We start from the raw sequence: 17,475 nt of genomic DNA, 5'->3' as shown, positions 1-17,475 counted from the left end.
AAATAATTTTTGAGATCTAAACAAAGAAAAAAGAAACGGATGAAATTTAAATAAAATATATAATGAAAATCCACTTAAATTATGAATATATAAAGCAAAAAATTAATAATTCTACATGATCTACAAAAAATGTATGAACAAATTACCGTTATAAAATTAAGAAAGAAAAAATAAAAATAATAAAAAAAAATGTTTAAAAATTAAAAAAATAAATGAATTAAAAACTAGAAATAAAAAAATAAAAACAAAAAACTAAAAAATTTTAAAATAAAAATTAAAAAATAGAAACTAAAAAGTGAAAAATTAAAACTAAAAATTAAAAATTAGAAGATGTAGGATAATGTATGAAACTAGAGAATAGAAATTAAAAATTGAGAAATTAATACTGGAAGTTAGAATCTATAAAGTAAAAAATAAAAAATTAAATGTATAAAAAGAAGACTGAAACTGAGAAATAAAAGTTAAAACTAAAAACAATAACTAAGAACTAAAAAAAAATAATATATAAAAAAATAAAAATGAAGAAACAATTTTTTTTTTTTTTGTAACAATATTTAAAAATTAAATGCTTAAAATTTATACAATTAAATATTGTTGATAAATGAAAAATAAAATTGAAATAATAAAAAATTTTAATTGTTACATATGTATAAAAATATTTTAAGAAAAAATATAATATTAAAATAAAAGGATAATAATGAAAATTTTCCTATCATTGCACAAGAATAAAAAAATTTAAGAAATGAAGTTAAATTTTAATTAAAAAATTCACAAGAAAATGTTGAGGGATAAATAGAAAATTAATTTTATTCCTTTATACAAATAAAATAATGTTATATAAAATTTTAATAAAATAATAAGTAAAATAAATATACATAATTTTGATATAAATATAAATATAAATATTTTATTAAACCATTACAACAATATAAAAAAAAAAAAAAAAAAATTAATAAATTTTGAAGAGTTATAAAAGAATTATTTTTAAACATATTCATTATTTAGAATTTTTATATAACAATTACTTTAGATATCACAATTTGTACTATAATTATTGCTTAATATAGTGTCTTCATTATGTTTAAATCCCTGTGAAGAAATAGTTGTATTGTTGAAATTATTATTTATATCGTAAGAGTTATAATTATTTCTTAAATGTAATGTATTATTAAAATTCTTATGTGTTTCATTTATAATTTCATTTATACTTCCATTTGAATTATGAATATAATATTTTTCATTTATTAAATTGCTTTTAAAAGTATTTTCTTCTTGATTGGATAGTAATAGAGGACTTGGGAGGTTACTCATATACATATTGTGTTTCATTGCAGTATTATTATTTTGAGTATTTTCTTTTTTTAAAATATTATAGGGATAGATACTTTTATTACACGAGAAATTGTTAAAATGAGTTGATTTATTATTTGGTTCTTCATTTAATTGATTATTCGTATTAGTGTTGTTAGAGTTACTAACATTTACATCATTTATATTAATGGAATTAAGAAAACGCTTTTTATTGCTTTCTTTATTATCTTTTATCCAGTTGTTAACATAACATAGTTTTAAAAAATCCCTTTGTTGCTTTAATAATTGCAATTGTTCTTTTGGAGCACTTTTTTTTAATTTCATTGTTACAGCCATTCTTAAAGCACCATCATTACCAAATCTTTTCACATTGAAATTTTTGCTTAATCTTCTCCCGTTTTCCCACCATCTGCATCTCCATGAGCAATGACCTCTAGTAGTATCTTTCCATACGCTGTGAATTGGATGATTACAATCTAGGGTATTTCTTCCTCTTAACCCTTTTTCTGGTAATAAAGAAGCATTATATACAATTTCTTCAACCATTTCTTTTAATTTATCATCAACGTTTAATAATATTGCCTTTTGTATTTCATATCTTTTTTTTAATACATCTTTCTTTCTACCAAATATAAAATCATCATATTTTAAGATCTTTTTTTCTTTATTATTGTTTGTGCAGTTTGATTCAGGTGAGTTCATACTACTCAATTCATTAGAATTCAATCCATTTTTATGAAAGTTATTCATGTTTGTATTTTTCGAATTTTGATCAACACCTTCGAGTGATAATTCATGAGTGGTATAATTATTCATTATATCACCATTAAAATCAATTGTTCGATTCATAGAAAAAAGTCTATCATTTATATATAAGGTATTATTATTATTGAAGCGATTTATATCATTGTAATTGTTATGAATGCTTAATTCATTTGCTATTATATGATTATGATAGTTATTTATAAAATGTATTTCACTATTCATATTGTTTATATACCGTTCATTATTTATTTCATTAATATATCTCATTTCATTTATGCAATTTAATTGTATTGTTTTATTTAAACTATTTAAGTTATTCAAGTTATTGTTAAAATAATTTATGGAATTTAAATAATTCAGATTAGTTACATAATCTTTATAATTCATTTGATTTATAAGATTATTTATACATTCATTATTTATATAATTAAATTTATGTGTGTTATTTATACTGTTATTTATATTATTTGAATTGAAATTTAGGAAATTTATTTCATTAATATTATTTTTTATAGAACCATTTATAAAGTTTATCTTCTCATAATCGTTATGAGTGTCATTTAGATGATTTGTAATAGTGGTGTTATTACTTTCGCAGATACTGTTATTAGAATGATTGTTTAACTCATTTTTGTTTTTTTCGTTATTATTATTATTATTATTATTATTTGTATTGCTATTATCATCATTGTTATTATTACAAATATAATTTATATTATTTATATTATTGTTATCACTATTGTTAGTATTGTCATTTATATTATTGTTATTACTGCTAATATTTTTATTATGATTGTGTTTATTATTATTATCATCATCATCATTATTATTGTCATTGTTGTCATTATTATTATTGCTATTACCATAATTATTATTGTTATTATCATTATTATTATTATTATTACTATTATTATTTTTATTATCATTATTATTATTACTATTATTATTTTTTTTATCATTATTGCTATTAACATAATTATTATTGTTATTGTTAGTGTTGTTATTCGTACTAATAGTTTTATTATTATTGTTTTTATAATTCTTATTAATATTATTTTCTTTTATTTCATTATTATTACAAATATTAATATTTGATAGTTTACTTTTTGATTCACATTGATCACTAGTTTTTAAATAATTCATATTTTGTTCATTTTTAATGTATCCTGTATTTTTATTTTTTATGTAATGTATTTTATTGATTTCACAATTCATATTATGGTGTATATAGTTCATTTTATTTAAATTATTTTGAAAATCATTAAAATTAGTATTTATAGAATTTAAATTATTTATTGCCATACAATTATTTATATTATCAATTTTATTAACCTGATTAGAAACATAACATTTTTTATTTAAAATATTAAATTTATATAAATTATTATTTATATAATTAAGAGAATTTGTGCTGCTTAAATCATTGCAAATATTATATTCTCTCTCATTTTTTGCATAAATTATTCCATTTGATCTATTATTAATAAAATTATTTGAATTTTCTTTATTTCCATTCAAGTAATTTACCAAATTTTTTTTTTCTTCGCTTATAGAACTAGGAGGGTTATTCTTTTCATCATTATTTAAGTTATCATTTGATTTTTTAACACAATTATTTAAATTATGAGTAAAATTAGGTGTGTTTTCTATATTCTTCATATTTATATTATCATTTTTTGGATTATTTTTAAAAATATTATTTTTTTGATTATCATTACAATTATCATTTACAAATATATTCATACTATAAAGATTACTATCGTTCATATGATTATACTTATTTACATAATTAATGACGATTTTATTATTCATACTATTATTTGTATGTATTGAATCTTCATTAATTTTATATTCTTCAATAGAATTATTATAACTATTTGTTTTATTTTCATCATTCAAGTTATTGATTGAATTTGTTGTAATATTATAATTTTCATTTTTCAAATTATCATTATTATTAGAATTATAAGAATAATTTTTTTCATTATTATATCCAATTTCATTATTTAATAATTTACTATTATTGCTGCTGATTTCACTTTTTTCTTTTTTAATAGAATTGCTATATTTTTTTTCATTTGTTTCTTTATTACTTGAATAGAAGTCAATATTATTATTATTTGCTAAATCATTTTTAATTTTTTGATTAAGAATTATATTATTAAAAATATTGTTAGAGGGAAATAATGGATAATACTGATTAGTAAATAAATTATTCGAAATATTCAAACTTTTTATTTTATTATTTAGGCATTCTTGATCCGTTAACTCTTTTATATAACTTGATTTCTGAGTATTTGAATTATGTTCATTAATATTTTTTATATAGTTTATTTCGTGTATGCAATTACATTTATTAATCTTATTGTAATTTATATAAAAATTATTTTTATAATTATCAGGTATGAAATCACAATTGTAATTGTTTAAATGTATCATTGTCGTATGAATACTATTATCGTGAACGCTGTTTTTTACAATAAGTGGTTGAAATCGATAAAAATCATATTGCAAATTAGATTTATATTCATTGAAATTATTATTAGAAATATTTAAATAATCATTTATATTATAATCAAGAAATTTATTAAAACAATTTTCTTCTAATAGTTCTTGATTGTTTTGTATTAATTGATAACAAGGATATTCATTATTTTTATGTTTTTGGTTATTATATATTAAATTGTTGCTATATATGTTTTTTAATAATTCACAATTTTTATGATAATCATTTTCATTAAAGAAAAAAGGTGAATTATTCAGGATGTCTTTACATGCATTTTTTATATTTTCTTCAGTATCCGTTACTTCGTCTGTTATTGTATGAGTACTTGAGAAAGATATATTTTTATCTAGTAAATTTTCATTTTTGTGTAGAATTTTATCTTTTAAGTTATTTTTTGTATTAATTTCCATATCATGTGTTTTTTCCTTTGTCTCGATTGTATTATTATTACTGTTTACAGAATTTTCATTATTACACGTTTTTATTTTTTTATTTCTTAAATTTTTAACTAGTCTTGTATCATTCTCTTTTGATGTATAACTCTTTAATTCATTTTTTATTTTTTTTTTTATTCTAATGTTTGAACTTTTTTTATTATTAATTTTTGAGTTTATATTTAATTTATATTTGTGACTTATACCAACTTCTTTATGTTTTGCAGAATTGTTATAAATTTTACTATCTTTAATAAGGGGATATTTATTATTATTATCATTTATTTCTATGTCGCTAAAGTTTTCATTTTTAATTAAAAAAGAATTTTTTTTATTCAAAACATGGTTTCTTTCCTCAATGTCATTTAATGTATATCCTTTTTTATTTTTTTCATGATGATATTCTTCATTTTCTTTTTTTATTTTTTCCTTCTCTTCTGAATTACTCTTTTTTAATCTTAAATTTTTTTTTTCCTTTTCTTTTAATGAATTTATATCTATTTTTTGATCATTTTTTTTATTTTTATTATCCATAGAATCATGTTTAGTCTTTATAACTAATTTCTCTTTGTTCTTTTCGTCTTCCAAAATTTCTGAATTTTCTACAAGTTTTTTTATAGGTACAATTTTTTTTGTATTCATAAAATTGTTTTCATTGTTAATATTAAATAAAGCAGATTTATTATATTCTCTCAATTTTTTTTTTACTGTTGAGTCATTTAAATTGTCCGAATAAATTTTATTACTATTCTTTTCTGTTATGTTATTGCTTATGAACTCCATTTCATTTATTTTATTTTTAAATGTTTCAACATTAATAAAATTTGGATTTTTCTCATTTTTATTTGTACTTATCTTCTCTTTTTTATAATCTATAACATTTTTATATATTTTAGTAAGATCTATCTTCTTTTTAATATAACATACATCGTAATTTTTTTTATCTAAACTGTGGCTGTTCATACGTTTTCTTGAATTTCTCGATCCATACTTTGAACTGTTTATTAAACAAGAGTCTATTAATATTTCTTTATCCTTAATATTACATACATCATTATTTTTTATATAATAATTTTTATTTATGTCATGCTCTTTGTTTCTATGTATTTTATTATTTTTCAAAATATATTCATTTTTAATATTATTATTGTTTTTTATCGAATGGATTTTAAGTGTATTATCATTTGTAATTTTTTTCCTTTTAATATAATTATTATTTTTATTTTTACTCTTTCCAAATTTTATTTTATTCTTTTTGATAATATTTTCTTTGTCACCTTCATTTTTTTTCTCGTAATAATTTTCTTTATCACTATCCATGTTGTGGTTATTTTTTTCATCATCTTTTTTATTCTTCTTCTTCTTCTTCTTTTTATTATCTTTATTATTATCATTATCATTACTATTATCTTTATTGTTATTATTATTATTATTATTATTATTATTATTATTACTATTATTATTATTATTATTATTATTATTATTATTATTATTATTATTATTATTATTATTATTATTATTATTATTATTATTATTATTATTATTATTATTATTATTATTATTATTATTATTATTATTATTATTATTTACATCATCTTCATTTTTATAATTAAAATAATTTGCATAATTTCTTTCATCGTTACTATTTTTTTTAGATGATATTTTCTTTTTGTATAATAAGAGAAAAATATTTACTTTTTTTTTAAAAATTAACTTATATCGTTCATTTTTAAAGAAGTTTGAATTTATAATTCTGTATTTTTTTAAATTTTTTATACTAATACTTTTAATTGTTTTTATTTTTTTATTAATATTCAAATTTTCTTTTAATATATTTAAAATGTTTGTAGAATTACTTTTTATATAAACAATATTTATTTTATTAATTTTTTCATCATCGTATTTTCTAGAAAAAAGTAAAAAGCATTTTTCTTTTCTCAAATTACCATTTAGGATATTTTCATTATCAATTATCATCTTTCTAAAATAAACATGCATGCTAATATATAAATTATATCTCATCAATTCTTTTTTTTTCTTCAGAAGCATCATATTTTTAATTTTAAATGAATTATGAAAAATATGTTGATTATTATTTTTTGTACTGTTTTTAAAAATGAGTAATTTAGGAATAGAGGCACTTTTTACTTTCATGTATATCTTTGATTTTATTATGAGACTACCTTTGTTAAATATTACACATTTACTTGTATTTTGTTTAATATATTCTATTTTAGTTGCATGTGTCTTAAAATTTAATAAACTACGTAAAAGTTTTTTTCTTCCTTCTTTTTTCTGTATTGTGTTTACTTGTTCTTTATTTGAATTATTTTTCATTATGTTATATTCCTTAAGTAAAAGTAATATTTGATTCTCTTTTTCTCTATTTCTAAATCTTTTAAAAAAAACAAAGTTTTTTCTATTATTCATTTTAATATTTTTATCGCAACTTAATAAATAATGCAGGTGAAAATATTTATTATTACATAAAATAGTTTTCTGCCTCTTCATATAATTGGATAATTTATCAAAATTATTTTTTCGAAAATTTTTTTCTTTCATTATTTTATATAAATATTTTTCTAAATCCCTATATAAATTATGTATTCTATCTTCAGAATAATTGTTTCTAGTATTATCTTCATTTTTCTTTTTCCAATAAACAAAAAAATATTTTTTTTGTGAAAAATACTCATAATTATTCTTACATGTATGTGGAAAATTATTTGATAGGAAACGAGGATTTTCTATTTTTCTTTGAGTCATTTTTATTATTATTATTATTATTTTTTTTAATTTATTAGTATTTTTATTATGTATATATGTAAATTTAAGATTGAATATATTTACTTTGTAACTACATACATTAATAAACAAATATTCATGTAAAATATAAGCATAGTGAGTTAGTGCATTATTTTTTTTTTTCCCCTATTTTTTAAGCACTCAAAATATAAGATTTTTCTTTTTTTTCTGTAGTATTTACATTCCAAGCATTTTCTTTTTATATATATATTTTTTTTATTAATACTATTTATTTTATTTAATTATTTAATTTAATTTAATTTTTTTTTTTTTTTACTATAAGATTAAATTAATTTGTACATAATTGCCCCTTTTTTAATTTTAATATTTAGATTAATATCTACATCAACTGTTTATTTTTTAAAAAACTCTTTTTTTTTTTAATAAAAAAAGAAAAACCTACACATAAAGCAAAGTTATAGGTACAAATTTATTTATAATAAATATATAATAGAATTAATAATATTGTAAATATTAATAATAAAAATAGCATGCATGAGTATGCATATATTTTATTTTTTTTATTTTTATATAAAATAAATATTTATATTCATTAGCTTCATATAAAAAATAATTTTCTTTATTTTCCTTGGATAAATTTACATTTTTTTATTTAATTCGTGCAACTATATAAATTTATGTTATCTTATGAAATTATAGTAAATTAAAAATTAAATAAAAATGCTTAATAAACAAAAGAATAATAGTAAAATCCACATATTTTATAATATTATAAATTAAAATAGAAAATAAAAAAATTTTTAAAAGAAATAAAAAAATATTACATAGTCATACCTATGTGTATGTATGTATATTTGTTTATTTATATAATTAATCACATTATCAATTAAAATAATATTTTAATTATAATATTCTTAGTATTAGTTTAAATAATGAAAAAAAAAAAGTATGAATAGTAATATGAAGGGATATGATAATTTATTTATAAAAAAAAAAAAATAATAAAAATAAAGCATAATTATAATTTATAATAAAAATACTTATTCTTTAAAAATTAGTGTGTATGTATTAACTATTATATTATTTCGAATTGTGTAAAATGATTATAATATATAATAGAAATATAAAAATGTAAAGAAAAACTAGTTAAAATGTAATATTGATATTAGAATATAATAAAAAAATTATTATAAGAATATTATAATTCAATAAAAAGAATAAATATTTATATATATATATATATATATATATATATATATATATATATATATATTTATATACTTTTAAAATATATTAAAGCTTAAATAGTTTGATTCTAAAAAACTAGAAAATTTTTAAAGAATTATTTTTAAATATTAAATTAAAAAAAAAAAAAAGTAAGAAATACTAATGAATTTTAAATTGTTATAGAATATTCATATGCAATTAATTTTATAACCTTAAAAAAAAAAAAATTTCTATTATTATTACAATTTTTGTTATAGAAAACATGTTTTTTCTCTCTTCTTATTTTTTTTCATCATGCATTTTTTTTAATGTGCTGAGCACAAATAAATGCAGAAAAAAGTAAAAATGAATTATTAAAAAAAATTCATGCAAATGAATACTTTTATTAGTGTAAAAATTAAAAATGCACTATAAAAAAAACTAAGTTTTTAATTTTTCATTATAATGGGAATTAAATTCTTTAAATGGTAAAAAGAAAAAAAATTAATCGCATAGTTATGAAATTAATACTTAAATATATATATATATATATATATATATATATATATATATATTATATATATGCGTAAATGCGTAAGGTTAGTTGTAAAATTGAAAATTTTACTGTGAACTAATGTATTGGTCAAAAAAAAAAAAAATTTCTTATTTTATCTATTCATAGGAAGAAAAACTTAAAGTGCTCATTTTTAAAGTACTTAATTTTTATACTATATTTTAATAGCATTATAATATATAGAATAAATAAAAAAAAAAAATTTGTGTACTCCTTTTAGAATTATATTTTAATTTGATTATTTACGCAAAATTAAAAGTTTAAAAGCCTTTTTACATTGAAAAAACTAATATTTACCTAACAAAAATAATTTATATTTTGATATTTATATATATTAAATATTAATAGTAATTATTAGATTAAAAGATTTACAAATAAATACCTAACTAATACTTGGTTAATATATGTTTTTTTTTAGATAAATATAAATTAAAATTAGTGCATTAAATATGTATATATATATATGCATAAAATATTTGAAAATTTTTTTTGATCTTAATTTTCTAAGAGCTGTAAAGAAATGCACTTTTTGTGTACATCAAAAAAAAAAAAAAAAAAAAATCATCAAAATTTTAAATTATATTTAGTTCAAAATAAGTTGTTTTTAGTTTTTATTAATATATTATAATATATGCATATAAGAAAAAAAAATTAAAGAAATTTTATAAAATTAAAAATAGAATATTTTAAATAATTAATTATTTGTTTTTCTTTTTTATAAACTATTTCATTTCATTAGAAAAATGGCTATTTTTTTATTGTTTTTTTTTTTTTCGGTAAACTCTATAGAGAAGCGTTTCATTTTTTTTTTTTTCTTCTTTCCGCACTTGATGCAAATACATTTAGATACACTATTAATTTTATGTTTTAAAATAAAATTAATCATAGAAAAAAATAGATAATTTTTTTTTGAATATTAACCTCCGTTCTAACTGCATTAGACTTTAATTTTTGTATAAATCATTAGAACATTTTTACAAAATTAGCAATAAATTAAAAAAATATATGTATATATATATATATTTACAATTTATTAATAGTTTTAATTAAATAGTTTATAAGATCAATATAAAAAAATATAGAAAATGAAAGGTGCTATATTTCTATTCATTTTTTTTTTTTTTTGTGTCATGTGTAAAATATATGATCCACTAATTAAAAAAAAATGTGTGTCTTCTTTATTGCTTCTATTCATTAAATAATTATATACAAGATTTAAAAGATAAATAGCAATTTGACTTCGTATATTTAGCTAGTTTAATTTATATATTAAATGAATTCGAATTGTTTTTTTTTTTTAACTAACCCCTTTATCATATATCACTTGAAATCAAGAAAAACATTTTGTCGAATATATAAAATCTACAACAAATTATATAAAATAAAATATATACATATATATATATGCACACGAAAATTGAAATTTTTTTTTTTTTAATATATCTTATGAAAAATGAATATATATATATGCAATAAATTTCATTCTATCCTATTTAACTTTAATGCTCAATTACTAGTTTATACATTTTCCCTAAAGAATTAATATTTTTTCTTTATAAAATTATTTTTATGGGTATCTTTTTTTTATACCAAGTGCAGTTGCTTTATCTTAAAAGAAAAATTCATACTTTTATTTTTTCAATTTCAAAAAAAAAACTCAAATTTAAAAACGAATTTGTTCAACAATTTTTTAAAAAAGAATAAAAATATAACAGAACAGCATTTCGAAGAATACAATTTTCAGAGGAGAAAAAAAAAAAATATATATATATATATATATAAATATATCTTTAAAAAGCATCAATAAATAAAAATATCATTGAAAAACATAAAATTTAAATTAAGATGAAATATCGTTTTTGTCATATGAAAAAAACATAAAAAATTTTATCGAATATAAAAAATTATAAAAAAAAGTTCTAATAAAAATAACACATTTTAAAAATAAAAAATTAAAATACAATTTTTAATAAATAACACAATAAAATAACTTTTTTGTAATTCTTTAAAATTAAATTTTTTTTCAATAAAAATTCACATTTTATTAAGCATAATTTTTTTTAAAAAAAATTATACACTAAAAAGGTTTCCTCACAAATTAACATTGCTTTTTAATCCATTCGTGTTCCATGCCCTCTCATTTCATTATTGTTTAAAAAAAAAATGAATGTTGTTGGTTTAATATCAGGAGGAAAAGACAGCTTATACAATCTTGTTTGTTGTTCCAAAGATGGGCATAATATTACTGCATTAGCCCATCTCATACCACTTAAAAAACAAAGTAAAATTCAATCATTTATATACATATATATATATATATATAAATAAATCGTGTAAAATTTAAATTGAAAAAAATAAAAACGTATATCCATAAACGTAATAGGACTCTTGAAAAACTTATATAATAAAAAAAAAAAGCTAAAATATATCACTTTATATTATTTATTTAAAATATTCTTTTATCTTTTATCTTTTTTCTTTCTTATTCTTTTTTCATCTTTCTTTTTTCATCTTTCTTTTTTCATTTTTCACTTTCCTTTTTTAATATTAAAATACATTTTTTTTTTTAAATATGAAATACATTTAAGATTTAAAAATTATTACATTTTTTTAATGCTATATTAAATTTATCTATAATTATGATACATTGTGCTACCACAGTAATACTTATTTTTTATGATTTCATTTTATTTTATTTTCATTTATTTCTTTTTTTTTTTTATATTTCATATAATTTAAGACCAATGTAGTATATTTTTTTTTTCAAGCACATAAATACACATATACATATATATATGGATCTGTGTTAATATGTATGCATTTTTTTTTTTTGTACTTAAAGAATTATGAAGTCATTTGAAAGTTAATTTTTATTACTTCTTACAAATAAACATATATATATATATATATAATATTCTTTTTTTTTATTTGTCTAATTAAACAATTTATAGATGAAACAGATAGTTTTATGTATCAAAGTGCAGGATTTGAATTAATCCCTTCAATTGCGAAATGCATGGAAATACCATTAATTCAACATCAAATTAAAAGTATATAAGAAAAAAAAAAAAACTTAATTTAAAAAATAAAATAAAAGTTTGCTTAATGTGAATTTATATAAAATAATTTTTTTTTTTTTTTTTTCTTGTTTTAATAAAAAATTATGAATTGTTAATAATTTATTAAATTGTAATTAAACTCCAAAAATAAAAAAAAAATAAAAAAAAAAAACATAATATTCACTTTTATCGTAGGAGAGCCAGTTAACGTTGATGACTTAACTTATACATATAACTCTAATGATGAAGTAGAAGACTTATATGAATTATTACAGGAAGCTAAAGTAAAGAAATTATTTATTTTTATCAATTTATATATCAATATATATATATATATATATATATATATATATATATATATATATATATATATATATATATATATATACATATACATATACATATACATATACATATACATATAAATTTTTTTTTAAGTCCAAATTCCCAAATATAAATGCAGTATCTTGTGGAGCTATTATATCAAATTACCAAAAAAACCGATTGGAACATGTGTAATAAAAATTTTATATTTAATATTACTTATAAAAATTATACACAAAAAATTTCTTTTTTTTTCATTTTCTTTTACCACTGTATAGATGCAAAAGATTAAATTTGCAAATTTTGACTTACTTATGGGGAAAAAATCAAGTTAGAAAATGAAATTATGATATAAAATATCAAAAATAATACAAAGTAAATATTTATGCATAATCTGCTTCTTTTTTATTATAGAAGGAATTGCTACAAAATATGATTAGGGATGATTTGAATGCAATAATTGTGAAAATTGCTTCATTCGGTATAATAAAAAAAAAAAAAATGAAAAAGAAAAATATATATGAAACAATTTTTTTTTTTTTTATTTATTTTTATTTACCTATAAAATTATAAAGGATTGAAAAAAAGTCATGTTGGAAAAACAATAAAAGAAATGTACAATTATTTAGAATTGATGAGTGAAAAATATGGATTAAACATTTGTGGAGAAGGAGGAGAATATGAAACAATTACGCTTGATTGTTCACTTTATAAATATAAAATTATAATAGAAGAATATGAAATAATTCAACATACATATGATGTAATATGCCCTGTTTTTTTATTAAAACCTTTGAAATGGAAATTGGAAAAAAAATTATAAAATTGCATATATAATTCTTTTAAATATTTTTAAATAAATTCTAAAATACTATTTTTCATTTTTTACTTTTTATATTTTTACCTTTACATGTTCATTTTTTTTTTTTTCAATCAATTTTTTTTTTTTTTATCTTTCAATTTTTTTTTTTTACTTTTCAATTTTTTTTTTTTTTTTATTTTTCAATTTTTTTTTTTTTTTCTTTTCAATTTTTTTTTTTTTTTACTTTTCAATTTTTTTTTTTTATAATAATCTAAAACAATTTTTATAAAAAATAAATTTAGGCAAATATATTTTAATAGTTATTTATAAAAGTATATATATATATATATATATATATACATATGCATATGCTTATAAAGAAAAAATTTTATACAAACAATTATATACGATTTAATTTTTGCACTTCAAAAAATTTTAAAGAAAAATTATATAATTTAATATACATAAAAAATTTTTAAGTGCGGAAAATTTAATTACAAAATTGAATAAAAAAATAAATAGAAAATAAAAAAAAACAAAAAAAAAAGTGCAAATAAAAAAAATATATTTGTTCTTTAAAATTCAAGTGGCAATTTATGTAGTTTATATAGTTCCTGCACATATGGTAATAACGTATGAAGTAATTTTTTTTTTTCCTAATAACTAAATTAAGGTTTTATAGTATATATTAAATTTGCTTCAGGAACTTTGAGTAGGTGTTTATTAACCATGCTTTTTATGCCAGGAACATTTTTTTAAAAATTGTTAGAGCAATTTTTTAAGCATTTATTTTAAGTATATATTTTGTTGTAATTTTTGATATTGTTCATTTTTTTCTATTTTATCATTTCTAAAAAAATTTTCGTTTGTGTAATCATTTTCTACTGCTATATCGTGCACGTATATTCATTTTCGTTACATAGTTAAGTACTAATTATTATTTGCAAATTTATTATTAACCGTAAATGTATTATCATCTCTAAAATGATCATTATTCGAAAAAACTTTGTTATTAATGAATTCATTTTTGGTCATGAATTTTTGATTATCAGTAAATTTAATATTATTATTCTCAAAAGGATTGTTAGTGTAATGATTGTTCTGAAATTGGTTATTATTAATTAAAAGATTATTATCATTTGTAAACTGGCTATTATTTCTAGGATATTGCTTGATATTTGGGTATTGGCTATTATCTTTAAATTTATTGTTATTATTATCTATAAAGTGATCACTAGAAAAGTTATTAGTATTCCTTGTAAATTCATTATTATTTATATAATTATTATTACTTTCATATATAATGCCACCTGTAAGCTCATTATTACCTGTATAATAATTATCATCTTTAAAAATATTATTATCTCTAAATTGATGATTATCATTCGCAAATTTAATATTACCTGAAAATTCATTGTTATTAACAAATTGATTATTATTTGTAAATTCATTGTTATTCAAAAATTGATTATTATTTATATATTGGTTATGAATAGTTATTTTGTTATTATTATTATTTATTATTTTATTGCTAAAAGGAATATTATCTACATACAAATTATATGTATCTTGGTTATTAGCAAATTCGTTGATAATATATTCATTATTAGAATATTCATTTTTTAAGAAATTGTTGTTTTTAAATTTTTCATTACTTTGGTAATATATAGAATGCTTATTTACAATATGATTATCTTTTTCTCCAGGAATAGTTAATTGATTATTTATAGTTTTATCGTAAAAATTACTATTATTTAAGTTATAATAAAATTTATTATTTTCTACTTTTTCGTCATTCAATTGATTATTTATTAATTTATTATATAACTGATTGCTTATTAATTTACTGTATAAACTGTTGTTTATTAGATGACTTTTTTCTAGGTAACCTTCTATTTCATTATTTACTTTTTTCTCTTCTGAAACTTTCCTTTTTTCTATTTTTTTTTCAATAATTTCATTCTCATTATAATCTTTATCATTATTTTTCATATGATTATATTCTCCCTGTTTTTCTTTGTTAATTATTTTTTGAATACTTTTATTTAGACCATTATTTATGTTATTGCTTCCAATACTTCCCTCTTTTTTTAAATTTTTTTTTTCATATCCTTCTATTTCATATATATTTTTTTCCATATTTGGAAAAATATAGTTATTTTTAGTGTATTTTCTTTCTATATTTCCTAAATGACTACTCATCTTTTTATAATTTTCTTTTTTCTTACCTTTTTTTTTAATTGGCTCGATTGATGTACCTTTTTTTTTCATATTTAATGCATAATAAGGACTACCATTTTCATATTCATAATTAAATATATTTTCATCATTATTTATTAAAATATCCTTAAGTGAAGTATTTCTTTTACTACTGGAATTATAATTTAAAACATTATCCGTTGAAATAAATTTCACATTTTGCTTTCTGCAACTGATAGCAAGAATTCTTGCCTTTTCAAAACCATATTTTTTAACAGAAAAGTACTTGTGAACCGTTTTACAATTATACCTCCAATGAGATACCCATAAATTTTGTTTTTTATCGTAGCTCACTCCCGTAACTTTTGGTAAGTTTTTTGCTCTTTCGTACAATTCTTCTTTTTTTATTTGAGATTCACCAAAATATAATTTTTTCTGGCTATCTTTATTTTTTATATTTATTAAATTTTCTTTATATTTTTCATTATTTGTAATATTATTATTAGTAGTAGTAGATGTAATATTTGGATGAACAGATATACCGCTTAATTTATTTAAATCTCCTAAAGATGTATTCAAGCCATTTTTGTTATTATCATAATTATATATATTAGAATAATTTGCAAAACTTTTATTTTCATTTTCCATATTTAGTACGTTTAAAATATTTCCTGGCTTATCTATATTTGTCATGCTCATATTGTAATTCATTTTATTTCCATTATTAAATAATTTAAAAAAATTGTTGTCAATAAAATTTTCATTTGAATAATTAATGCTGTTGGATTCACATGTTCTCATATTTTTTTTTCCCGATTGGTCCATTTTCAGATTAACTTTAATATTACAATTTTTAAATTCCTTATTTTGTAGAAAATTTTCATCACAAAAGTAAAAATTTTTTTGAAATATTTCATTATTACTTAAAAAAGTTGATTCATGATTCTTATCATTTCTTATTTGATCATTATCATTTATATTATTTCTACATGAATACATACTATATGGGTAATTATTTTTTGTATAATTTTCATTTATACTTATATTTATACCTTTATTCAATTCTTTCTCCTCATTAATAATACATTTATTAATTTCATAATTGTTTGAGTCGTATTTATTATTTTGCATAGTTTTTTTCGCATTGTAATTATTATCATAATTTTTAAAAAAGTCAATGTTATTATTTAATGATGAATCAGGTGTTGAACAACTAGTTGTAAGTGAACCAAAACTATCTTTGTACAAATTTATTTTGCTAAAATAATTAACTTCATTTACATCTTGAAAGAGATGAAGATTATTGTTATTATTATTAGTATTATAATTATAATTATTATTATTATTATCAACATTACTATTATTATTGTCAACATTATCATTATTATTATTATTATTATTATTATCAACATTACTATTATTATTATTATTATTATCATCATTACTATTATTATTATTATTATTATCAACATTACTATTATTATTATTATTATTATCAACATTACTATTATTATTATTATTATTATCAA

The 17,475-nt window shown here is 17.3% G+C and overlaps 3 protein-coding genes across 3 annotated transcripts in view; 1 reads left to right on the top strand and 2 right to left on the bottom strand.

The window, feature by feature from the left end:
- Nucleotides 1-1,026: 1,026 nt before the first annotated feature.
- Nucleotides 1,027-7,782, bottom strand: AP2-G (transcription factor with AP2 domain(s), putative; the record flags this gene model as incomplete). Its single annotated transcript, XM_028679457.1, has 1 exon — nt 1,027-7,782. One exon carries the CDS (start codon nt 7,780-7,782, stop codon nt 1,027-1,029), a length of 6,756 nt encoding a protein of 2,251 aa, XP_028535168.1.
- Nucleotides 7,783-11,725: 3,943 nt separating this feature from the next.
- PRELSG_1438100 (ATP-binding protein, putative) lies at nt 11,726-13,768 on the top strand (the record flags this gene model as incomplete). Its single annotated transcript, XM_028679455.1, has 7 exons — nt 11,726-11,843; nt 12,523-12,612; nt 12,820-12,905; nt 13,060-13,136; nt 13,224-13,275; nt 13,360-13,426; nt 13,521-13,768. 7 exons carry the CDS (start codon nt 11,726-11,728, stop codon nt 13,766-13,768), a joined length of 738 nt encoding a protein of 245 aa, XP_028535167.1.
- Nucleotides 13,769-14,677: 909 nt separating this feature from the next.
- The window catches only part of ApiAP2 (transcription factor with AP2 domain(s), putative), a gene marked incomplete at both ends in the record, with an annotated part of 7,077 nt that continues 4,279 nt past the window's right edge, over nt 14,678-17,475 (bottom strand). The window contains one exon of the mRNA XM_028679454.1: nt 14,678-17,475. This exon is cut by the window's right edge and continues 4,279 nt beyond it. Within this exon, the coding sequence (XP_028535166.1) occupies nt 14,678-17,475 (2,798 nt within the window).

This window comes from Plasmodium relictum (assembly GCF_900005765.1).
Source record: "Plasmodium relictum strain SGS1 genome assembly, chromosome: 14".
Classification (NCBI taxonomy): Eukaryota; Apicomplexa; class Aconoidasida; order Haemosporida; family Plasmodiidae; genus Plasmodium; species Plasmodium relictum.
Note: the sequence above shows the minus strand (reverse complement) of the source record. Positions and strands in the feature narration are given on the sequence as shown.